This window comes from Ascidia mentula, chromosome 8 (genome assembly GCF_947561715.1).
Source record: "Ascidia mentula chromosome 8, kaAscMent1.1, whole genome shotgun sequence".
In the NCBI taxonomy this organism is placed as follows: Eukaryota; Metazoa; Chordata; class Ascidiacea; order Phlebobranchia; family Ascidiidae; genus Ascidia; species Ascidia mentula.
This window is the reverse complement of record NC_138573.1, coordinates 5,122,253-5,148,442: the sequence shown is the minus strand read 5'-3', so window position 1 is coordinate 5,148,442 and position 26,190 is coordinate 5,122,253. Positions and strand designations below refer to the sequence as shown.

Below are 26,190 nucleotides of genomic sequence, written 5' to 3'. Positions count from 1 at the left end.
CTTTCAAGGACTTTTCAATGAGGGTTGGTTTATTTTGAAGGACAATATTTAATTTGTCTGTACATGTACTGTCTTCTCTTTCGATTTTATTTGTAAGAAACCGCACAAAGCCGACAGCATTTTAAGGTTTAGCACACCGTGACAACGTGTGCTGTAATGCAACCCGGTTTATTGTACAAAATTTGTGTTCTAATTATGTTGAGTGAAATTAAACATTTTGTTAAAAAACAAAAACACCTGTCAGATGGCCGGCGTGAAATGCTGCAGCACACACATACGAATCATCTGTGTAAGTGTCAGTTCCCCATAGGCGGTTTGTAATGTCTTTGCATTTCGGCGGGCAAGTAAGTGTTGCGAAACCATCTTCTTCATAATCAAGCTCTCTTCCTTGTTTTACGCAATTAACGTAAATGCCTTGGAACAGAAAAACAAGTCAATATACCTAAACTGGGGTCGTATAAGTCCATTTAGGCACAATTTACATCAAACGCCAAAACAGGTGTATTTTTCAAATATTAAAATAAGTTGCATTGGGATCGCTCCAATCAGATTGCGACGTTAGGACAGCGAAATAAGTAGTCCTTGTTGCGAAATACAGTGTGTATACAACCATATGGAACCAATAAATACAAAATAAGTGAAATAAATTATTTACATGCCTTACACGTCTGATGTTGGCATTTCGAGACAAAAGTGTGGTTTGTGCAATAATAATATTTGCTTTGATACAAATTCAAGCATATATTTAGTAAATGTCTGTAACAAAGTCCACTTTCACCTTACCAGTTTTTAAAACAGATATTTAAAGCCTAGTGTTGAATCCGATGTATATAAAGAGAGACCAAAGTGGTTAAAGCCTGTATTAAAATCGTCACAAAGGGTCGAGAACAAAAAAAAGGTGGGAAAACAGTCAGCTAAACCAGTGATTCTTAATATTTATCATTTATGTTCACCCCTAATAACTTTTTACACCATTTCATTTAACCTGTTGCATTTCATTTAAAAAAACGTGCAACTATTTTAGAGGTGATGCCATTGATTGTTGGATGTAAGATAGGCAAAAATCTAAAAACCCCTATGACTGTAAAATACCACCGACAATAGCCATTGTCAGTTGGATACCAAATAAATCCATTATAAATTACCACTCCAAAAATTTCATTTATACACTGGAAAGAAACATCCCTGGTTTCATATGAACCTGATTAATGAAAATTGACCCAAACCATGCTGAACTGTGACACCATAGACATTGACTTCCTGTTATCAAAATAAACTACAAGAAATTAAAAACACACCTTTCAGTGAAAAAGATCCACTCCAGCTTCCATATGATTTACTGGTAATTCCATTCTGTTCACTTCCTTTGTATGATGTCATCCCTCCAAGTTTAGTCACAGTGACTATTCCACCGGAATCTAAGATATTTTTCAACATCATGTTATATTTCTAATCCTAAATACATTCACATGAAAAAATAAGTAACCTGAAACTACACCATCATGAATAGCAGCTGCACAGATGTAAGAATCATCTGTATAAACTTCAGTTCCCCATAAACGTGATGAGGTTTGTTGACAACCAGATGGACAAGTGTATGATGCAGAGCTTTCTCCATCAAATTCCAACTGTTTAGCTTGCTTAGCGCAAGAATCTAAAAATGGAAATATAAGTTTTATGTCAAATAGGTCTGCTACAATACACCAACAAAGAAAAAAACAAAGAAAAATTTGATTGACCAACTTACTGCTAAATGTAAATGATCGTGACCAACTTCCAAAAGATTTACTGGTGATTCCATTTTGAGTGCTTCCAGCATAAGATGATAATCCACTAGTTAGATATACAGTGACCAATCCACCAGTGTCTGAAAGTGATAATAGTATTATGCTTTTTTAAATATTTGCAAGTCTTTGATTGACAGGGAAATAAAATGCCTTTGTACAGAAATCACACACAGCATTCCATTGTAGCAAATTAAGTGAAACAAATCATCAAAGAAAACTTTACCAGAAATTTTTCCATCATGAATTGCAGCTGCACAGATGTAAGAATCATCTGTATAAACTTCAGTTCCCCACAAACGATTTGATATTTGTTGGCAACCAGTTGGGCATTGAAACTGCACTGATGTGTCATCTCCAAAATCCAGTTGGTTGGGTTGTTTGAAGCATAAATCTGTAAAATAATTGCTAAAAGTTTCTGGCCACAATGTTCTTTTTTGCTTGAAATTTTGTAGGAAATTGATTTAACTGCACACTTAATATTAATGTCTAGTCACTACAGCACCACTATAAGCCACTGAAATAAGGTGATAAATTGAGAGGAATTTAATTTTCAGTAGATTAAAGTTTTTTTTAAAGCTATTCGGAAAAAAAACAATCGTTTCTGATCACAACGAAATGAAAAATTTAGAAGTTACATCATACTTTTGAAAGTAAAAGATCCACCCCAGCTTCCATATGATTTACTGGTAATTCCATTCTGTTCACTTCCAGAATATGATGATAGTCCCCCAAGTTTAGTCACATTGACTATTCCACCAGAATCTGAAAATATTTTTCCAATAATTGTCTTGTAGTTCTCAGCACTAAGTCTTACGCAAGGTGAACAAGTAACCTGACATTACACCATCATGAATTGCAGCTGCACAGATGTAAGAATCATCTGTATAAACTTCAGTTCCCCACAAACGTGATGAGGTTTGTTGACAACCAGCTGGGCAAAGAAACTGCACTAAAATGCCATCTCCAAAATCCAGTTGGTTGGGTTGTTTGAGGCATAGATCTATAAAATAATTGTTAATAGTTTCTGGCCAGACTCTTCTGTTTTGCTTTGAATTTTTGTAAGAAATTGATTTAACTGCACAGATAATATTAATGTCAAGTCACTACAGCACCACTATAAACCACCAAAATCAGATAATAAATCGAGAGGGGTTTAATTTTCGGTAGAATAAATTTTTTTTGAAGCTTTTCAGAAAAAGAAAAATTCTTTCTAATGACAATAAAATGTAAAATTTAGAAGTTACATCATACTTTTGAAAGTAAAAGATCCACTCCAGCTTCCATAAGATTTACTGGTAATTCCATTCTGTTCACTTCCTTTGTACGATGCCATCCCTCCAAGTTTAGTCACAGTGACTATTCCACCAGAATCTAAGATATGTTTCAACATCATGTTATATTTCTAATCCTAAATACATTCACATGAAAAAATAAGTAACCTGAAATTACACCATCATGAATTGCAGCTGCACAAATGTAAGAATCATCTGTATAAACTTCTGTTCCCCATAAACGTGATGAGGTTTGTTGACAACCAGCTGGACAAGTGTATGATGCAGAGTTTTCTCCATCAAATTCCAACTGATTAGCTTGTTTAGTGCAAGGATCTGAAAATGGAAATGTAAGTTTTTTGTCAAATAGGTTGGCTATATCAAACCAACAAAGAAAACATTGGGATTTCGTTGACCAACTTACTGCTAAAAGTAAATGATCGTGACCAACTTTCATAAGATTTACTGGTGATTCCATTTTGAGTGCTACCAGCATAAGATGATAATCCACCAGTTAGATATACAGTGACCAATCCACCAGTGTCTGAAAGTGATAATAGTATTATGCTTTTTTAAATATTTGCAAGTCTTTGATTGACAGCAACACAAAATGCCTTTGTACATAAATCAAACACAGATTTCAATTGCAGCAAATTAAGTGAAACAAATCACAAATAAATTTACCAGAAATTTTTCCATCATGAATTGCAGCTGCACAGATGTAAGAATCATCTGTATAAACTTCAGTTCCCCACAAACGATTTGATATTTGTTGGCAACCAGTTGGGCATTGAAACTGCACTAATGTGTCATCTCCAAAATCCAGTTGGTTGGGTTGTTTGAAGCACAAATCTGTAAAATAATTCCTAAAAGTTGCTGGCCACACTGTTCTTTTCGCTTTGAATTTTTATCGAAATTTGATTTTTCTGCACACTTAATATTAATGTCTAGTCACTACAGCACCACCCTATATCAATGAAATCAGGTGTTAAATTGAGTGGGATTTTATTTTCAGTCGAAAATTTTTTTTTGAAACTATTCGGAAAAAAAAATCTTTCTGATGACAATGAAATGCAAAATTTAGAAGTTACATCATACTTTTGAAAGTAAAAGATCCACTCCAGCTTCCATATGATTTACTGGTAATTCCATTCTGTTCACTTCCAGTATACGATGGTAGTCCCCCAAGTTTAGTCACATTGACTATTCCACCAGAATCTGAAAATATTTATTCAATAATTTCCTTGTAGTTCTCAGCACAAATTCTTATACATGGAGAACAAGTAACCTGAAATTACACCATCATGAATTGCAGCTGCACAGATGTAAGAATCATCTGTATAAACTTCAGTTCCCCACAAACGATTTGATATTTGTTGGCAACCAGTTGGGCATTGGAACTGCACTGATGTGCCATCTCCAAAATCCAATTGGTTGGGTTGTTTGAAGCACAAATCTGCAAAATAATTCCTAAAAGTTTCTGGCCACACTGTTCTGATTTGCTTTAGTTTTTATAGAAAATTGATTTTACTGCACACTTAATATTAATGTCTAGTCACTACAGCACCACCATATATTAATGAAATCAGGTGTTAATTTGAGTGGGATTTTATTTTCAGTCGAAAAAATTTTTTTTGAAACTATTCGGAAAAAAAATCTTTCTGATGACAATTAAATGTAAAACTTAGAAGTTACATCATACTTTTGAAAGTAAAAGATCCACTCCAGCTTCCATATGATTTACTGGTAATTCCATTCTGTTCACTTCCAGTATACGACGGTAGTCCCCCAAGTTTCGTCACATTCACTATTCCACCAGAATCTGAAAATATTTTTCCAATAATTTCCTTGTAGTCCTCAGAACAAATTTTTGCACATGGAGAACAAGTAACCTGAAATTACACCATCATGAATTGCAGCTGCACAGATGTAAGAATCATCTGTATAAACTTCAGTTCCCCACAAACGATTTGATGTTTGTTGGCAACCAGTTGGGCAAGGGAACTGCACTAACGTGCCATCTCCAAAATCCAGTTGGTTGGGTTGTTTAAGGCATAGATCTATAAAAAAATTGCCTAAAGTTTCTGGCCAGACTGTTCTTTTCTGCATTAAAGTTTTGTGAGAAATTGATTTAACTGCACACTTAATATTAATGTCTAGTCACTACAGCACCACTATAAACCACTGAAATCAGGTGATAAATTAAGAGGGATTTTATTTTCAATAGAATAATTTTTACTAAAGCTATTCAGAAAAAAAATTCATTCTTTCTGATAACAATGAAATTTAAAATTTAGAAGTTAAATCATACTTTTGAAAGTGAAAGATCCACTCCAGCTTCCATATGATTTACTGGTAATTCCATTCTGTTCACTTCCAGTATATGATGATAGTCCCCCAAGTTTAGTCACATTGACTATTCCACCAGAATCTAAAAATATTTTTCAAATAATTTCCTTGTAGTTCTCAGCATAAATTTTTGCACATTGAGAACAAGTAACCTGAAATTACACCATCATGAATAGCAGCTGCACAGATGTAAGAATCATCTGTATAAACTTCAGTTCCCCATAAACGAGATGAGGTTTGTTGACAACCAGATGGACAAGTGTATGATGCAGAGCTTTCTCCATCATATTCCAACTGATTAGCTTGTTTAGTGCAAAGATCTGAAAATGAAAATGCAAGTTTTATGTCAAATAGGTTGGCTAAAACAAACCAACAAAGAAAACTTTGGGATTTCATTGACCAACTTACTGCTGAAAGTAAATGATCGTGGCCAACTTCCAAAAGATTTACTGGTGATTCCATTTTGAGTGCTACCAGCATAAGATGATAATCCACCAGTTAGATATACAGTGACCAATCCACCAGTGTCTGAAAGTGATAATAGTATTATGATTGTTTGAATATTTGCTTGTCTTTGATTGACAGCAACACAAAATGCCTTTGTACATAAATCAAACACAGCATTCAATTGCAGCAAATTAAGTGAAACGAATCACAAAAAAACCTTACCAGAAATTTTTCCATCATGAATTGCAGCTGCACAGATGTAAGAATCATCTGTATAAACTTCAGTTCCCCACAAACGATTTGATATTTGTTGGCAACCAGTTGGGCATTGAAACTGCACTGATGTGCCATCTCCAAAATCCAGTTGGTTGGGTTGTTTGAAGCACAAATCTGTAAAATAATTGCTAAAAGTTTCTGGCCACACTGTTCTGATTTGCTTTAAATTTTTATAGAAAATTGATTTTACTGCACACTTAATATTAATGTCTAGTCACTACAGCACCACCATATATCAATAAAATCAGGTGTTAAATTGAGTGGGATTTTATTTTCAGTCGAAAAATTTTTTTTGAAACTATTCGAAAAAAAAATCTTTCTTATGACAATGAAATGTAAAATTTAGAAGTAACATCATACTTTTGAAAGAAAAAGATCCACTCCAGCTTCCATATGATTTACTGGTAATTCCATTCTGTTCACTTCCAGTATACGATGATAATCCCCCAAGTTTAGTCACATTGACTATTCCACCAGAATCTGAAAATATTTTTCAAATAATTTCCTTGTAGTTCTCAGCACAAATTTTTGCACATGGAGAACAAGTAACCTGAAATTACACCATCATGAATAGCAGCTGCACAGATGTAAGAATCATCTGTATAAACTTCAGTTCCCCACAAACGATTTGATGTTTGTTGGCAACCAGATGGGCAAGGAAACTGCACTAACGTGCCATCTCCAAAATCCAGTTGGTTGGGTTGTTTAAGGCATAGATCTATAAAAAAATTGCTTAAAGTTTCTGGCCAGACTGTTCTTTTTTGCATTAAAGTTTTGTGAGAAATTGATTTAACTGCACACTTAATATTAATGTCAAGTCACTACAGCACCACTATAAACCACTGAAATCAGGTGTTAAATTGGGAGGGATTTTATTTTCAGTAGATTATATTTTATCTTAAGCTTTTAGAAAAAAAAAATTCTTTCTGATGACAATGAAATGCAAAAATTTAGAAGTAACATCATACTTTTGAAAGTAAAAGATCCACTCCAGCTTCCATATGATTTACTGGTAATTCCATTCTGTTCACTTCCAGTATACGATGATAATCCCCCAAGTTTAGTCACATTGACTATTCCACCAGAATCTGAAAATATTTTTCAAATAATTTCCTTGTAGTTATCAGCACAAATTTTTGCACATGGAGAACAAGTAACCTGAAATTACACCATCATGAATAGCAGCTGCACAGATGTAAGAATCATCTGTATAAACTTCAGTTCCCCATAAACGAGATGAGGTTTGTTGACAACCAGATGGACAAGTGTATGATGCAGAGCTTTCTCCATCATATTCCAACTGATTAGCTTGTTTAGTGCAAAGATCTGAAAATGGAAATGCAAGTTTTATGTCAAATAGGTTGGCTATAATAAACCAACAAAGAAAACTTTGGGATTTCATTGACCAACTTACTGCTAAAAGTAAATGATCGTGACCAACTTCCATAAGATTTACTGGTGATTCCATTTTGAGTGCTTCCAGCATAAGATGTTAATCCACTAGTTAGATATACAGTGACCAATCCACCAGTGTCTGAAAGTGATAATCGTATTATAATTTTTTGAACATTTGCTTGTCTTTGATTGACAGCAACACAAAATGCCTTTGTACAGAAATCACACACAGCATTTGATTGTAGCAAATCCAGTGCAACTAATCACCAAAGAAAACCTTACCAGAAATTTTTCCATCATGAATTGCAGCTGCACAGATGTAAGAATCATCTGTATAAACTTCAGTTCCCCACAAACGATTTGATATTTGTTGGCAACCAGTTGGGCATTGGAACTGCACTGATGTGTCATCTCCAAAATCCAGTTGGTTGGGTTGTTTGAAGCACAAATCTGAAAAATAATTCCTAAAAGTTTCTGGCCACACTGTTCTGATTTGCTTTAAATTTTTATAGAAAATTGATTTTACTGCACACTTAATATTAATGTCTAGTCACAACAGCACCACCATATATCAATGAAATCAAGTTTTAAATTGAGTGGGATTTTATTTTCAGTAGAAGAATGTATTTTTTAAAGCTATTCGGAAAAGAAAATATATTTCTGATGACAATAAAATGTAGATTTAGAAGTTACATCATACTTTTGAAAGTAAAAGATCCACTCCAGCTTCCATATGATTTACTGGTAATTCCATTCTGTTCACTTCCAGTATATGATGATAGTCCCCCAAGTTTAGTCACATTGACTATTCCACCAGAATCTAAAAATATTTTTCAAATAATTTCCTTGTAGTTCTCAGCACAAATTTTTGCACATGGAGAACAAGTAACCTGAAATTACACCATCATGAATTGCAGCTGCACAGATGTAAGAATCATCTGTATAAACTTCAGTTCCCCATAAACGAGATGAGGTTTGTTGACAACCAGATGGACAAGTGTATGATGCAGAGCTTTCTCCATCAAATTTCAACTGATTAGCTTGTTTAGTGCAAGGATCTGAAAATGGAAATGTAAGTTTTTGTCAAATAGGTTGGCTATAACAAACCAACAAAGAAAACATTGGGATTTCATTGACCAACTTACTGCTGAAAGTAAATGATCGTGGCCAACTTCCAAAAGATTTACTGGTGATTCCATTTTGAGTGCTACCAGCATAAGATGATAATCCACCAGTTAGATATACAGTGACCAATCCACCAGTGTCTGAAAGTGATAATAGAGTTATGATTTTTTAAATATTTGCTTGTCTTTGATTGACAGCAACACAAAATGCCTTTGTACATAAATCAAACACAGCATTCAATTGCAGCAAATTAAGTGAAACGAATCACAAAAAAACTTTACCAGAAATTTTTCCATCATGAATTGCAGCTGCACAGATGTAAGAATCATCTGTATAAACTTCAGTTCCCCACAAACGATTTGATATTTGTTGGCAACCAGTTGGGCATTGAAACTGCACTGATGTGTCATCTCCAAAATCCAGTTGGTTGGGTTGTTTGAAGCACAAATCTGAAAAATAATTGCTAAAAGTTTCTGGCCACACTGTTCTTTTCGCTTTGAATTTTTATCGAAAACTGATTTTTCTGCACACTTAATATTAATGTCTAGTCACTACAGCACCACCATATATCCATAAAATCAGGTGTTAAATTGAGTGGGATTTTATTTTCAGTCGAAAAAATTTTTTTTGAAACTATTCGGAAAAAAAAATCTTTCTGATGACAATGAAATGTAAAATTTAGAAGTAACATCATACTTTTGAAAGAAAAAGATCCACTCCAGCTTCCATATGATTTACTGGTAATTCCATTCTGTTCACTTCCAGTATACGATGGTAGTCCCCCAAGTTTAGTCACATTGACTATTCCACCAGAATCTGAAAATATTTTTCAAATAATTTCCTTGTAGTTCTCAGCACAAATTTTTGCACATTGAGAACAAGTAACCTGAAATTACACCATCATGAATAGCAGCTGCACAGATGTAAGAATCATCTGTATAAACTTCAGTTCCCCATAAACGAGATGAGGTTTGTTGACAACCAGATGGACAAGTGTATGATGCAGAGCTTTCTCCATCATATTCCAACTGATTAGCTTGTTTAGTGCAAAGATCTGAAAATGGAAATGCAAGTTTTATGTCAAATAGGTTGGCTATAACAAACCAACAATGAAAACTTTGGAATTTCATTGACCAACTTACTGCTAAAAGTAAATGATCGTGGCCAACTTCCATAAGATTTACTGGTGATTCCATTTTGAGTGCTACCAGCATAAGATGATAATCCACCAGTTAGATATACAGTGACCAATCCACCAGTGTCTGAAAGTGATAATCGTATTATAATTTTTTGAACATTTGCTTGTCTTTGATTGACAGCAACACAAAATGCCTTTGTACAGAAATCACACACAGCATTTGATTGTAGCAAATCCAGTGCAACTAATCACCAAAGAAAACCTTACCAGAAATTTTTCCATCATGAATTGCAGCTGCACAGATGTAAGAATCATCTGTATAAACTTCAGTTCCCCACAAACGATTTGATATTTGTTGGCAACCAGTTGGGCATTGGAACTGCACTGATGTGTCATCTCCAAAATCCAGTTGGTTGGGTTGTTTGAAGCACAAATCTGAAAAATAATTCCTAAAAGTTTCTGGCCACACTGTTCTGATTTGCTTCAAATTTTTATAGAAAATTGATTTTACTGCACACTTAATATTAATGTCTAGTCACAACAGCACCACCATATATCAATGAAATCAAGTTTTAAATTGAGTGGGATTTTATTTTCAGTAGAAGAATGTATTTTTTAAAGCTATTCGGAAAAAAAATATATTTCTGATGACAATAAAATGTAGATTTAGAAGTTACATCATACTTTTGAAAGTAAAAGATCCACTCCAGCTTCCATATGATTTACTGGTAATTCCATTCTGTTCACTTCCAGTATATGATGATAGTCCCCCAAGTTTAGTCACATTGACTATTCCACCAGAATCTGAAAATATTTTTCCAATAATTTCCTTGTAGTCCTCAGAACAAATTTTTGCACATGGAGAACAAGTAACCTGAAATTACACCATCATGAATTGCAGCTGCACAGATGTAAGAATCATCTGTATAAACTTCAGTTCCCCATAAACGAGATGAGGTTTGTTGACAACCAGATGGACAAGTGTATGATGCAGAGCTTTCTCCATCAAATTTCAACTGATTAGCTTGTTTAGTGCAAGGATCTGAAAATGGAAATGTAAGTTTTTGTCAAATAGGTTGGCTATAACAAACCAACAATGAAAACATTGGGATTTCATTGACCAACTTACTGCTGAAAGTAAATGATCGTGGCCAACTTCCAAAAGATTTACTGGTGATTCCATTTTGAGTGCTACCAGCATAAGATGATAATCTACCAGTTAGATATACAGTGACCGATCCACCAGTGTCTGAAAGTGATAATCGAGTTATGATTTTTTTAATATTTGCTTGTCTTTGATTGACAGCAACACAAAATGCCTTTGTACATAAATCAATCACAGCATTCAATTGCATTATTAGTGTAGGCTAGTATTCATTCAGTTTTTTTTTTAATAACAGTAGGCTACAATTCAGTAAAAATTAACCAAAAGTTACTCAATAACGTCTCTGTAACAATAATCAATAAATAGAATCAATAAAGCGATCGAAAATAGAAATATTGTAGCCATACGCAAAAATGACAACGCTGCTATGCACAAAGACTTTAACTCGCAGAGGCAGAACGACTCACGCGCCAAAAAAACAAAATCTATCCAACAGAGAAACTAATTGCCACAGAAAAAGGTAATTGTTAAATTATAGCCAACATGAACTCTTATTAGTATACTCTGAAGTAGCTCTATTGCAATGCAACATCGTACAACAAATATCTATGTTGCTGATTATGGCGTGGTGAATGCAATGATCAATTAATCAGTATCAGTCGTTTTATTTTGCGTAAACGTTTTTATAACATGATAAATAGCAAATACAATTTTACATAGAATGGAACTGCTACAGTAGACAAAATAGCATTGGCAGCGATAGCACCTCAGGCGACAACATAACGATGGTTTTTTCACAGAGAGTTAGCCGTGTTATCGCAGTTAATAATTCTTGGTGGTGATGAGTCATTACCACAGGCGTCGGTCGCTTGTTACACTTAGCCCGATTACATGGCCTGGGCTTTACGTTAATGGGCAGGCCATAAAAAGTGTCCTTTGCGGTCGTTTTCCGTTGTGGGTTTACATGGCCAATAAAACACGGCTTTTTATCCAAATAAGGTTCGCTGCAAAATATGGCATTTGAAACAGTTTTTAATGGCATTTTACATGGCCGCAAAATGTACGCGATTTGAACCGACGAATTTGTTTTGTTACAGTACTTGTTTCTGTGGGCTGTTAAAGTTTGACACCCGTGACCGACAGATTACGCGTTTGCAAAAATTCGTAAAAAATGTAATAATGCAGCAAACATAGCGGACAAGGAAGAAAAGCGTTTGTTTATGATATGTTGTGTTTATTATTTTTGATTCACAAATAAAACCTTTCTGTTGCTGCCAGGCAAATTGTAATTTAATAGTCTGTTCTTCTGGCACATTAAAACATAACTTTATTCACCGACGTTTCGCCTGATGTTATCCAACAAGGCTTCCTCAGGGTAATGGTACTGCACACAACCAACACTAAGAAAACGTACCAACACGAAAAAAATACCCCCATCACCGCTTGTAAAACCACGTGATGTTATTAAAGGGCACGCACTGTATCTATCATTAACACAGCGATTGTTCTTATGGATATGAAGCGCTTCTAGGAAAAGGCGCTTTATGTGATCCACCTCCTTTTCCAAAACCTTTTCAAAAAAAGGCAATCCGATGACCTTTTAAGGACGCCGTCTTACTTGCGTCTTTTGATGCAACGTCGCGGCGGTGCTCCTTATTTTTGGTTTTCAGGGCTCTTCCAGGTTCCCAGATGAAGACCCCCTCGCACTCTCCACATTGAATTGTGTAAACCACTCCTTTTGGTTCGGCTGCTTCCATGACAATGGGTGCAACAATAAACTAATAGGTCAACATCCACTGTAAAGTACCGGGGAGTGTAGGTACATAGGGAAGAACCACCGTGCCGAAGGTTTGCGTCGGGTCTTTTGGTGTGACGGCCGATCTTCCATGGCCAAGCAAGCTGCCTTAAAAGGTCATCGGATTGCCTTCGACCAGGCTAAAGTTTTGGAAAAGGAGGTGGATCATACAAAGCGCCTTTTCCAAGAAGCGCTCCATTCCCATAAGAACAATCGCTGAGTTAATGATAGGGAACAGTGCATGTATTACCCGGTGCTTTATAATAACTTGCTGTAACTGTTATTTCCCGCCCTTTTAATAACATCACGTGATTTCACAAACGGTGTTGGCGTTATATTTTTTCGCGTTGGTACGTTTTCTTGGTGTTGGTTGTGTGCTGTACCAGTGCCATTACCCTGAGGAAGCCTTGTTGGATAACAGGCGAAACGTCGGTGAATAAAGTTACGTTTGTAATGTGCCAGAAGAACAGACTATTAAATTACTTTTGATTCAGACCAACAGACTTGGGATGATGAAAAGGTAAAATATGTGTTAGCTTATTTTCCCCTACTTAACACATTAACTGGATAGTTTGCAAAGCCCAATGGTGGATTTTGTATATAGGCCTACTAGTTGTGCCTATTCCATCAACTTTGCTTGCGAGGTCTTGAAAATACTAAAAAAAGTCACATTTCTGCAAACTGTGCAACTCGAAAACAACCTTTGCACAAACATTCAAACATATCACACTAAATAATAACGTACCCCCAAAAATATCTTAGCACAGCAAAATTTGACTTAACTTGCAGCGCAAAATATGGCGCCAAAGGCATGTTTTCTTCGTCGACAAATCGTTCTCGAAAAAAAACCGGTTTTCAAAAAGCCGATTTCGACTGGACCATCTCGAGAGTAGTTCCGTGTAAAGGCCACGTTTTTCGCAAAAAATCGGCCACATTGGCCTAAAGATGCGGCCATACCACTTTTTCGGCCAAATTTTCGCGCTTATGAAAACCTACTGCTAAAAGTGGCCGAAAAAATAGCAACAGTGGCCGGAAAACGTTGCCAGGCCTTTATTTGTTGATTTCTGACAAGGCCATGTAAACAAGCTAACTGGGTGACACGTGGCCGTGAAGCTGGGCAAAGCAAAATCCGTCGAAACTAAAACGCAGCAGAAATGGCCGGACTATTGGCAACATCGGTCAGGCGCCCAAACCATATAGCAAGAAGACAACCTGATCGTCCCTAAGCGATTGAAACCCCAAAGCAATTGAAAGCCCCATCAAGCAATTGCGAAACACACAAAAAAACAAGATCTTCGGCATATATTGAAGTCATTGTGAAAGTGACGACTATGATTTTACTTGTTACAAAACCAGGGGTGCAGTGGTAATGTTGTAGAGATGCCAGAGCTCCAGCAGCACTATACCCCTGTACAAGACTATTTAGTGTACAACTTACTGCTGATACGACCGTCATGAATAGCAGCCGCACATATGTAGGAGTCGTCGGTGTAAATTGAAGTTCCCCATAACCTACTAGCAGTATCCTGACATCCTTGTGGGCAATTGAACTCGGTGTGTGTTGAACCATTTAGATCCAATTGTCTTCCTTGCTTAGTGCATTCGTCTATCCCAAGTCAAGAAAAAATTGTATTATTAATACAGCCTTTATCATTCATATTTGTGGAGCAATTTCGTGTGCAAATGATACGAACGTTCTCACAATTTTTGTCATATTTACATTTCCCACTGAAAGTAGGCTATATGTTGGCGTAACACATGCCTCCATTAAGCACAGAAAATTTGCTACATTCGCTCTCTTAGTTGATTTTCATATGATACAATGTAAACATCGTTGATTAATTGTTTCGGCAATATTTCAAACATGAGAATATCAATTACACTTACTTGCTTCAATGTCAAGAGTTGCATGCACAAGTAGCAGTAATATTGTCAAAGCGCAATTTGCCATTGCACTCCGTAACTGTGTCACTTTAGCACGCCTAAACTGCATTGAACTTTTAGGTTTCTGAAAAGTTGGTGTTTATATTAACCACATAGGCCGGGCCTTGGGCTATAACTACGAGTATTTTCGTGACGTATCACTTTTAACCCAACGGTTTTATGTCACAATCTTGCCTCCCTTAGCAATGCACGGATCTGTTATTCACGAAAGTGTCTTCAAGCAGAACAACCACCGCCGCGACGTTGCATCAAAAAACGCAAGTAAAAGAACGTTGGCCAAGCATGCTGCCTTAAAAGGCCACCGGATTATGCCTTCGACCAGGCTAAGGTTTTGGAAAAGGAATTGGATCATACAAAGCGCCTTTTCCTAGCAGCGCTCCATATCCAAAAAAACAATTTGTCGCATTGCATTAGATAAATGATAAACATTAAAAGATAAGCGCTTGACAAAGTTGTTTTAGTTTCTTTCCGATTCCACAGCAAACGTCATGCTGTTCAAGAGCATTTCACTTTTTTTTAGATGTTTGTTTATTGTACCACGTTTTTTAGTCAATAAATATTACCAAACCACACATGTAAACACATGCGAACTATGGACTGGATTGGGATGTTTCAATTCGTCTCACTTCCGGCCAATCCGATTCGTTTCCGGTCGCACATGTAAACGGCCTTAGTGGTTTTTAACCTTTTTAACTCGACGTACCCCCTGGATCCTCTGCAAGGATTCGTCGAACCCTGAAAACATGAAGAATATGACAAGCAAAAATAGCACGCGAAACGGAATCCGAACTGAAATCAATCTAACACAATTTTAATGAATTTGGAGGATGTTATGTTTTTTTTTATGCAGGATGTTATGTTTTTTTCGTCCGAGAATTAAATTCGCCTCATATTTCATTGTAAGGATGCCCGGGTTCTTTTTCATCACCGTACTTGGTCAGATATGGTCGAACTATAAAGCGTATTTAGCGGTGCCACTGAAATGTGTTTTAATTGTACCGCAACATGTAAAAATATGTTTTGAAACGCCCTTTTTTTGATCTTTATGGTGTCATGTGTGTGCTGTGGCTATGGTTATGTCAGTATGCATGTGTGTATTATATTCTTTTTGTTTTAACAAGGAGGTTCTTTAGTTTAAAGTAACTCATGTGACTAAAACGATAGTTTTATTTTTTACATACGTGTTGGACGTTACTTAATGGTGCATTGTGGAACCTGGCCTAAACATTTTGTCTGCTGAGAAAGTCCTCCATATGCACAACAGAGGCGCGGCGCAGTTAAGGGACCTGGCGCTTTTCGTGTAGCAAGGTCACAGATATACAATTTCCAGTCATTATGTCGGAATACCGTAGACCTTCCCTGGTATTGACGACTTCTATGCGTATGGCATTTGGTCAAGCACGACTGACGTCCCTTTAGGAGAAATTATTGCACTATTTTAGCTAGGGTTTTTCTGGCTGGTTGAAGCATGAAACTGCTGATTAACCTAACTCACGTATGATATTAAGTTTTGGCACATATTTTTTGTGACATGAATTTATCTTAAACTGAACTACCACTTTTGACGTTTTTTGGTCTTTGTTGCTGTCTTATCCCAAAATTTATTTTTTACTACTACTAGTGCCACAATCTTGCCCTCGTCTACTTTTGACATTTTTCTTGTGGCGTAAATTTTTACGAGGGGACGCCTAACTCTTGTAAGTTCATTACTTTAAGAAAGATTACCCTAAGTTTGAAAGTATTAAGTGTGCTGACGTGCCTTAAAACATGGCATTATTTCAAAAATTGGCATTGAGGATAACTTATATCTATACTACTTTTGTTGTAGCATATTGCTATTGCTTGGCCAGCTCTATTCATACACGTACCAGAATGAGTACTGATTATTTCTTATACGAGATGAGCCAATTTACGTTTTGACGGCCATCCAGCTGAGCCCTTTTTTATACGCGCATTATTAAGTCGCATGGGGGTCGTTGCCTATACTTTTTGACAACCCAAGAGAAAACGTAAGCATTTGTTGCGCACGCGCTTCAATGCGATGGAACTTGTGGTTCAATTTATAGTTTTTAATAACCGTTTTAATTTGTAATGCAGCACGCAATTCCCATAAACGCTTATGTTCGTAGACATTTTAAATTGTTTGAGCATTTTACTGCCGGTGTTCTTTTGTACACAGAAAAAATCACCGTGACAGTAAAGCCTAGACGATAACGCGGACGATAACCACCACATAGTCACCGAATTCAACGCAACTAAATTCGCAACAACCAAAGGACAAGACGATATTGGATTTCGGAGAGAAACTATCAATCTTCACAAGGAAGGGGCATGTGTGGCAACACGCATGTTTCCCTACTTAATTCTTCACACATTTGGAACACAGACGGACCAAAGGATGCAGGCAGAGTTAAGCTTTCCTGCAAGAGCTTCCACAAGCTTTTTGGCATCCTGCTGGACAACACATTTTTTCTGACACTTCGTCATATACCGCCCATTTCGTAATCCTTCGTTAGACTCTGCTGCTTTTATTCTCGCTATCGCGCTGTTACGTTCGCACGTTCTATTGTTACGTTCGCACGTTCTATTGTTACGTTCGCACGTTCTATTGTTACGTTCGCACGTTTCTAGAGTCGAATTTAGTACAACAAGAAAACGCAAGTAGACTTAGCTTTAGTCTCAGTAGCAATTGGTACGCTGCAGTGCCGATTGTTTACGTCAGCCATAACAACGAACGATTTTCAAATTCACGCAAGTGACCAATAATTACTAGCTTAACTCATGAGAGTACAAATATCACAGATGTTAAACTATTTAATGGTTACCATCCAACCTTCCTGTGTCTACTTAATTTACAAAACGAAATATTTTTGTTTCTGCAATTAATTTAAAAGACAAATATGACTAAAGCGTTCGCTGATATTTCGTAAATCATTGGAACTTAGTCGAACCCGTAAAACGTCGCCATGGAACCCATGGTTAAGAACCACTGCTCTATATCTCGGTAAAATTTTGCTTTAATTGAATATCTCTGATTTTTTAGTGTTTACGATTTTCACCTCAGAAATAGCACAAGACTGCAAACATCAAATGACGGGTGTAACTGTTATTGGCATTATTTAAATACAGTTTATTGGCATTAAAATACAACAGCGCAGCAAAAAGCTGCGAATAGGCATGCAATGCGACAGCGCAGCAAAAGGCAGAGAATTGGCATGCTGTGCGACAGCGCAGCAAAATACATCCTATCGGTAAGCAATCTAGCGCCTGTCGAAAACTTGCGAAGCAAGAATGAAACAAACGCCCATTGTGCTTAAAAGCATACATGAAACCTGCCATAGCAAGTTGCTATTGTTTAGAATACAAGCAGTGCGTGAAGTGGTACTATCGTACGGACATACACGCACTTAGGTGCGGAGTTTTAGGACGTGAGCTGTCACACAGCCAAGTGAATGGCCTACAGCTACCACGTCCATTTGCGCGTGTTGTTTCCAATAAAAAATAAACATTATAAGGAAACGATAGAACACGGGCGGATCTGGGGTATGGACTAGCCGAAACATTAGTCGAAAAATTGGTTGCATTAGCACAAGTAAACACACGAAAGGCACATCGAAAGACAGCAGTGGAGACAAAGCTTGTGTAAAATAACTTTTATTCTGTCACCACAAGATTTTTGTGGCTGTACGAATGTTCAAATTTTACCGGAAACGAGATTTTTCGACGTATATTTCTGCTTGTGTTTTGGTCCAAACGTCGTAATGTCAAAATGTTTTCACATAAATTTATCGACTCGAAACTGCGCCTTCCAAACGTTTTTATTCATACCAGTCACATACGTGGAAATTTATAAATGCTCTAAAAACCAACTGAAAATGTCATACGCCGTGACATTCTTACTACATTTTTCTTATTATTTTTGGGGGGTACATTACTTAACATTTGACTGTTCACTACATTACTTAACACCCTAGCGGCCCGAAGTGTCACAAAATTCAATCAACTTAAAAAGAAAATTTTTTGTGATTCTCAATATCCTATTCTGTACAAAATCTAAACAAAATAATACTGCAGGTCACCAAGAATCAAAAATATTTATTTACAACTGTGAAAAAGTGTTGTTGCTTTTTAATAACCATTCGGGACAGTAATCTACGAACTAAAGTGAAACGACCCTCCTTCCCAGGATGCGTAAGAATGTGACGTAACTCCATTACGAGTTGAACCAACGTAGCTCGGTTGAACACCGGACTTCATCAAACTGATAGTTCCCCCGACTAAACCTGAGAGCAAAGTTAAGTAAGCAAGTTGAGTTATCACTTTTCCGATAGTGTGTTTAAATAAAGTTAGCAAAATTGACCGTTACACGATTTAAAATTACTGACTATTTTCATTTTACGAGGCATGTCGTAGGTTGATGGTTGCCAACCGTACATATTTTTTAAACGACACTTAATTGTGAGACTGGTTTCGCAGACTTCAAATAACACGTGTTGTGGTTTTCTTTGTTAAAGAAATAGATTTAACAAATCGAATAAAGTTATTGCGAATACAAGTTGCCAAGCAAAGTAAATAAATTCAAAGCAAAGGATAAGGATGACCCCGCGTATAATTTGCAATAAATTGCTAGTAATTGTATGAGAATATAGGTGCGAAAAACCAAAGCTAACATGCGTATCATATGAAGCAAACGTATGAGAGTTTTTTTCACATAAAAAATGATACACTAATACCAAAATTATATAGGCCCAAACTAAACATTTTTAGCTGCATTCAGACGAACCTTCTTTTCGTGTACATTACCTGATATACGTCCGACATGAAATGCTGCAGCACACGCAAACGAATCGTCTGTATAAGTATCAGTTCCCCAAAGGTGGCTTGCAATAGCTTTGCACTCCGGTGGACAATAATGTGTTGCAGAAACGACTCCTTGATATTCGAGGTCTCTGCCTTGCTTCACACACGCATCTGGAACTTTTGTCACAACAACATACATGTAAAACCTAAAAACGAGAGTTACGGCAATGCACACCTTTAAAAGAAAAAGATCCACTCCATTCGCCGTAAGGTTTACTTGAAATTCCATTCCGATCTTTGCCAGCGTATGATGATTGTCCTGGAAGTTTAACTACAGTGACTCTCCCACCAGAATCTGAAAGTTTATTTTGCAATAATAGGTTTGTACTGATAAGCTTTAACTCCTACACATGGACAAACAAGCAACCTGACATGACGCCCTCATGAATAGCAGAGGCACAAATATATGAATCATCTTTAAAGACTCCAATCCCCCAAACATGTGATGCTGTTTGTTGACAACCAGGTGGACAAATGTATGTAGTAGTGCTACCTCCATTAAATTCTAACTGATCAGCTTGTTTAGTGCAAAGGTCTGTAAATTAAAAATAGTTTAAATAAAAATATCTCAGTTAGGGTTGGGCTGCCCACATACCAATAAAAGTGAAGGATTCGCCAGTGATTCCATTCTGATTGTTGTCTGTATGAGGTAAGTATTCAACAGATATACTGTTGATTCCGTTTTGAGTGCTACCAGTGAAAGATAAATATCCGCTAGTAAGGTACACGGTGACCACCCCACCCTGCCCTGAATATTTTAGGAATTACTATGAATAGTTTTAAAATTTAGCATCAACAAAGTAATTTACCAGAAATTTTTCCATCGTGAATTGCCGCTGCACAGATATGAGAGTCATCTGTATAAACTTCAGTTCCCCAAAGAAAATGGGATGTTTGCTGGCAATCAGCTGGGCATGGAAACTGCACTGTTGATGCCGCTCCAAAATCCAGCTGGGAAAATCGTTTCGTGCACAAATCTGTGAATTTTTTTTAATATTATAATTAATTTTTACAATCACAAATAATTTTTGTAACATGACACTTATTCCTTTACAGATGTTAAAATAGTATATATTGACTTAGAATTACAGTACACTAACACTTAAACAACTTGTAATATAACAATGGCAATCAAACACAAAACCTTTTAAAGTAAAAGATCCACCCCAGCTTCCATAAGAATTACTTGAAATTCCATTCTTTTCACTTCCAGTATATGATGATAGTCCCCCAAGTTTAGTCACATTGACTGTTCCACCAGAATCTGAAAAATGTTTGCGGTTAAGTCATGGTGTGTGCAAGATAAAATACCTACAACAAACAACCTGAAATTACACCATCATGAATTGCAGCTGCACAAACAAAAGAATCATCTGTGTAAACTTCAGTTCCCCACAAACGTGATGACGTTTGTTGACAACCAGGTGGACAGATATGTAAAGCATAACTTCCTCCACCAAAGTCCAACTGTCTAGCTTGTTTAGCACAAAGGTCTTATGATAAAATAATATTTTTCGCTAACAAGGACTTCTAAAACAACTCGCCAGTTAATACGTATCGCTTACAAGTGGTTGATCCACTTACCACTGAAAGTAAATGATCTTGGCCAAAACCCAAAAGATTTGCTGGTGACTCCATTCTGAGTGCTACCAGTATAAAATGACAATCCACTAGCAAGGTGAACAGTAACAACTCCACCAGAGTCTGAAAGATTTTTTTGCAGAGGTCAGTTACCATACAGAAGGAAATGTATTACAAAAAGATGCATTATCAATGACAAAACAAATCACAAAAAGGAAAGTAATTCACCAGAAATTTGCCCATCATGAATTGCTGCTGCACAAATATAAGAGTTATCTGTGTAAATAACAGTTCCCAACAAACGATATGATATTTGTAGGCTACCAGCTGGGCATGGGAACTGCACTGATGTTCCATCTCCAAAATCAAGCTGATCAGGTTGTTTAATGCTAAAATCTGCATACAAAATTGTTGACCGATCACTACAGCACTACAACATGCCACTAAAATTTATGTATAATTAAATATCAAGGTAAATTACATCAGAAAAAAAACGGAAGCTTTGATTGGCAGTGTATTAACAAGAAATATTATCAACAAATTCTATGACGGTGAAAGATTAATTGATCATACTTCTTAAAGTGAAAGATCCCTGAAAAGATCCATAAGATCTACTAATAATTCCATTCTGTTCACTTCCAGTATATGATGATACTCCCGGCAGTTTAGTCACATTTACTGTTCCACCAGAATCTAAAGTTTTGTTAACAATAATTGGATTGTACCTATCTTTTTATTTATGTGCATGGAAAAGCAAATAACCTGAAATTACACCATCATGAATAGCAGCTGCACAAATGTAAGAATCCTGTGTATAAACTTCAGTTCCCCATAAATTTGATGAAGTTTGTTGACAACCAGATGGACAAGTAAAGGATGCAAAACTTTTTTCATTAAATTCCAACTGATTAGCACTGTTTAGGCAAAGATCTACAAAGTTAAGATTACTTGAACAGAAACTGCATGTAATCACGCCAAATAAAGACATTGTAGCTGTCAATGGGTCACTTACCACCAAAACTAAAAGATTGTGAGGAAGATCCATACGATTTGCTCTTCATTCCATTTCGTTTGCTTCCAGTATAAGACAATAATCCACCAATTAGATGCACAGTGACCTCCCCTCCAGAGTCTAAATGAAGATTAATAAAAGTTTAGGAACACAACTCACGGGTTTTCTCATAACTCTGAGTCTTTTAAACATAACAGTGTTAATAACAATATGGCCCAGTCTCTTTATACTCAGAATACAAGTTTTGTTTGTCAGTATTTGATAAAATAATTAGATATTTTTATTAAAATTAAATAGTTGTTACTGATGGACATAGGCAAAAAACAGAACTAGCAGGGTACTTCACCAGAAATCTGTCCATCGTGAATTGCCGCAGCACAGATATAAGAGTTATCTGTGTAAATAACAGTTCCCCACAAACGAAGGTATATTTGTTGGCAACCAGCTGGGCATTGAAACTTGACTGTCGTGCCTTCTCCAAAATCCAGTTGGTTGGCTTGTTTGGTGCATAAATCTGTTGAGTGGTACATTTGTACAGTGTTTCATCACATTTTTAGTTATTGTAACTGCTAGTTAACCTGTTTTTGATCATTTAACTTACTTTCAAATGTGAAAGACCCGGTCCATGAGCCATATGATGAGCTAGTTATTCCATTTTGAGTGCTTCCACTATAGGAACCTAAACCATTAGTATGATACACCTTGACCAAGCCCCCTGCATCTAAACAAAAAAAACATTTTTTTTAGGTGGGGACACAAAAAAATAAAAAAAAAAAACAGAAAGGAGCCGAAAAAGCAATACCGATTTTCAAATCCAAAGCAAAATTGAAAAAAGTCTAATTCTAGGATTTTAGCACCGAAAGTGAAAATTTGGCAAACCCATGACTCGAAGAAAGGTTTGCGCACCAAAAACAAATACTGAGAAAAAAAACATAATGATATTGATCACATCATATTTTGAAGCCTAATCTGCAACTTAAAGAAGTGGAACTGTTGGTCACACAGATTCAGTCCCGGTTTCAGTTTTTAAATTTTTTACCATGTACAATTGTTGTATGCATTTACCAACATAACTTAAAAGAACAATAAAACAGTTTTTAATGCTTTATACACACAAAAAAGCACAGAAACTCTTTTAAAATGGCCTCATGAAAACTTATGTATTAGACACCTGTGTAAGTGTAATGTGCAGAATCATCTAGAACCACTTACTGGTGATACGACCATCGTGAATAGCAGCCTTACATACTGAGGAGTCATCTGTATAATATGCAGTGCCCCATATGTTAGAGATAGCTTGATGACATCCTTCGGGACAAATGAATTCGGTAAATGATGATGAACCACTTTGTTGTAACTGTCTTCCTTGCTTGGTGCAATCGTCTGTTGCAAGGTAAAATTAAATTAGGCCCAAGTCTATTATCGTTTTAATGCACAAGCTGCTATGAAGACCGATTACAGGGAAACATCTTACTATTTATTTTGTGATCGAATAAATGGATTATTGTGGTCGTAAAATGCGGACATGTACAAAATTATGTGAACACTGTCAATAAAACAAGTTGTAGTTGGTCTCTTTTTGGTTATGTTCAACCATACTCAAGTTACTGGAATTTTTTTCACTCCAATGTTGAACACTGCATTTCATTTTAAAAGTGCATAGGACATGGTCATCAACAATTTCACAAAATATTGAAGGTACAACTAAATCAAACACATTTTTGATGTTTTGGGGGTTCTCAAAAGTTTTTTGCACTCAATTAAGTTTCCAAATCAATAAAGCAGCAAAAAAAATCGTATAAAAGTTTCCGGACTGGAACAACAAGATTACGCAAAGAAGGCACTTAAATAACCAATATCCATCCTTATTTATAAAGGGTAGAAGTTGTGTGAAATTTAAATTAAAAATGCATTTTTAAAACTCAACGAATGAATCACATTGACAGATGAAAAACACACGGTCACAGAGTTTCTCGATGGGTTAAAACAGCATTGCGATTCGAATAGCAAAGAGTGATTGTTAATCATCTTTTTTACCGTTGTTCTACTACATTTCCATCAGGAAACCACAATCATTGTAATACTGCAACACACACTAAGCCGCAGGAGGTTCGCAAAGGCTTGTCATCAGTTCTTCCATGACAAAAACTGGGGTTCCATTATATTTACTAAACGGGCTTCTTAGCGCCAAATCGTTTAAGAGATTTAAAATAATACTCTAGCTTTTTTTGACCATACCGGGACTAGAACCTGGGATATCCTGGCCATGAATCCCGATCAAGCTTTTTCTTGATATATGGGTCGGGCGCTTGACCAATGCTACCGAACACCCGCCAATAACTCTCTAGCTGATGACATGGATGTTATTTAAAATAGTGCTCTGGCTCCACCACACGGGTGTTATTTAAAGTAGTCCTCTAGCTCCACCACGCGGGTGTTATTTAAAGTAGTCCTCTAGCTCCACCACGCGGGTGTTATTTAAAGTAGTCCTCTAGCTCCACCACGCGGGTGTTATTTAAAATAGTCCTCTAGCTCTACCACGCGGATGTCATTTAAAGTAGTCCTCTAGCTCTACCACGCGGATGTTATTTAAAGTATTCCTCTAGCTCCTATTCACGGATGTAACGTAATAAAGTGGAACCCAATTTTTTGTCATTCAGAAAAAAAACATAAATTTTCCTCAAACACGTTAAATAACATCCGTGTGGTGGAGCTAGAGGACTATTTTAAATAACATCCGTGTGGTGGAGCTAGAGGACTATTTTAAATAACATCCGTGTGGTGGAGCTAGAGGACTATTTTAAACAACACCCGTGTGGTGGAGCTAGAGGACTATTTTGAATAACATCCGTGTGGTGGAGCTAGAGGACTATTTTAAACAACACCCGTGTGGTGGAGCTAGAGGACTATTTTGAATAACATCCGTGTGGTGGAGCTAGAGGACTATTTTAAACAACACCCGTGTGGTGGAGTTAGAGGACTATTTTAAATAACATCCGTGTGGTGGAGCTAGAGGACTATTTTAAATAACATCCGTGTGGTGGAGCTAGAGGACTATTTTAAACAACACCCATGTGGTGGAGCTAGAGGACTATTTTGAATAACATCCGTGTGGTGGAGCTAGAGGACTATTTTAAATAACATCCGTGTGGTGGAGCTAGAGGACTATTTTAAATAACATCCGTGTGGTAGAGCTAGAGGACTATTTAAGAAAAAAACATCCGTGTGGTGGAGCTAGAGGACTATTTTAAACAACACCCGTGTGGTGGAGCTAGAGGACTATTTTGAATAACATCCGTGTGGTGGAGCTAGAGGACTATTTAAGAAAAAAAACATCCGTGTGGTGGAGCTAGAGGACTATTTTAAACAACACCCGTGTGGTGGAGCTAGAGGACTATTTTGAATAACATCCGTGTGGTGGAGCTAGAGGACTATTTTAAATAACATCCGTGTGGTGGAGCTAGAGGACTATTTTAAACAACACCCGTGTGGTGGAGCTAGAGGACTATTTTAAACAACACCCGTGTGGTGGAGCTAGAGGACTATTTTGAATAACATCCGTGTGGTGGAGCTAGAGGACTATTTTAAACAACACCCGTGTGGTGGAGCTAGAGGACTATTTTGAATAACATCCGTGTGGTGGAGCTAGAGGACTATTTTAAATAACATCCGTGTGGTGGAGCTAGAGGACTATTTTAAATAACATCCGTGTGGTAGAGCTAGAGGACTATTTAAGAAAAAAACATCCGTGTGGTGGAGCTAGAGGACTATTTTAAACAACACCCGTGTGGTGGAGCTAGAGGACTATTTTGAATAACATCCGTGTGGTGGAGCTAGAGGACTATTTTAAATAACATCCGTGTGGTGGAGCTAGAGGACTATTTTGAATAACATCCGTGTGGTGGAGCTAGAGGACTATTTTAAATAACATCCGTGTGGTGGAGCTAGAGGACTATTTTAAATAACATCCGTGTGGTGGAGCTAGAGGACTATTTTAAACAACACCCGTGTGGTGGAGCTAGAGGACTATTTTGAATAACATCCGTGTGGTGGATCTAGAGGACTATTTTAAACAACACCCGTGTGGTGGAGCTAGAGGACTATT

At 36.7% G+C, this 26,190-nt stretch overlaps 1 protein-coding gene across 1 annotated transcript in view; it reads right to left on the bottom strand.

The window, feature by feature from the left end:
- Window positions 1-23,554, bottom strand: part of LOC145910916 (uncharacterized) — a gene marked incomplete at its 3' end in the record, with an annotated part of 28,697 nt that extends 5,143 nt beyond the window's left edge. The window contains 54 exon segments of the mRNA XM_082998134.1: window positions 238-414; window positions 1,299-1,418; window positions 1,487-1,654; window positions 1,748-1,867; window positions 2,011-2,178; window positions 2,430-2,549; window positions 2,620-2,787; window positions 3,039-3,158; window positions 3,227-3,394; window positions 3,483-3,602; window positions 3,743-3,910; window positions 4,157-4,276; window positions 4,347-4,514; window positions 4,761-4,880; window positions 4,951-5,118; window positions 5,370-5,489; window positions 5,560-5,727; window positions 5,816-5,935; window positions 6,077-6,244; window positions 6,491-6,610; window positions 6,681-6,848; window positions 7,099-7,218; window positions 7,289-7,456; window positions 7,545-7,664; window positions 7,808-7,975; window positions 8,226-8,345; window positions 8,416-8,583; window positions 8,671-8,790; window positions 8,932-9,099; window positions 9,347-9,466; window positions 9,537-9,704; window positions 9,793-9,912; window positions 10,056-10,223; window positions 10,473-10,592; window positions 10,663-10,830; window positions 10,918-11,037; window positions 14,127-14,294; window positions 18,793-18,915; window positions 19,436-19,609; window positions 19,668-19,787; window positions 19,860-20,027; window positions 20,088-20,240; window positions 20,302-20,469; window positions 20,637-20,756; window positions 20,818-20,985; window positions 21,077-21,196; window positions 21,302-21,469; window positions 21,647-21,766; window positions 21,836-22,003; window positions 22,086-22,205; window positions 22,432-22,599; window positions 22,687-22,806; window positions 23,298-23,468; window positions 23,545-23,554. Of these exon segments, the coding sequence (XP_082854260.1) occupies window positions 238-414; window positions 1,299-1,418; window positions 1,487-1,654; window positions 1,748-1,867; window positions 2,011-2,178; window positions 2,430-2,549; window positions 2,620-2,787; window positions 3,039-3,158; window positions 3,227-3,394; window positions 3,483-3,602; window positions 3,743-3,910; window positions 4,157-4,276; window positions 4,347-4,514; window positions 4,761-4,880; window positions 4,951-5,118; window positions 5,370-5,489; window positions 5,560-5,727; window positions 5,816-5,935; window positions 6,077-6,244; window positions 6,491-6,610; window positions 6,681-6,848; window positions 7,099-7,218; window positions 7,289-7,456; window positions 7,545-7,664; window positions 7,808-7,975; window positions 8,226-8,345; window positions 8,416-8,583; window positions 8,671-8,790; window positions 8,932-9,099; window positions 9,347-9,466; window positions 9,537-9,704; window positions 9,793-9,912; window positions 10,056-10,223; window positions 10,473-10,592; window positions 10,663-10,830; window positions 10,918-11,037; window positions 14,127-14,294; window positions 18,793-18,915; window positions 19,436-19,609; window positions 19,668-19,787; window positions 19,860-20,027; window positions 20,088-20,240; window positions 20,302-20,469; window positions 20,637-20,756; window positions 20,818-20,985; window positions 21,077-21,196; window positions 21,302-21,469; window positions 21,647-21,766; window positions 21,836-22,003; window positions 22,086-22,205; window positions 22,432-22,599; window positions 22,687-22,806; window positions 23,298-23,468; window positions 23,545-23,554 (7,720 nt within the window).
- Window positions 23,555-26,190: the final 2,636 nt, after the last annotated feature.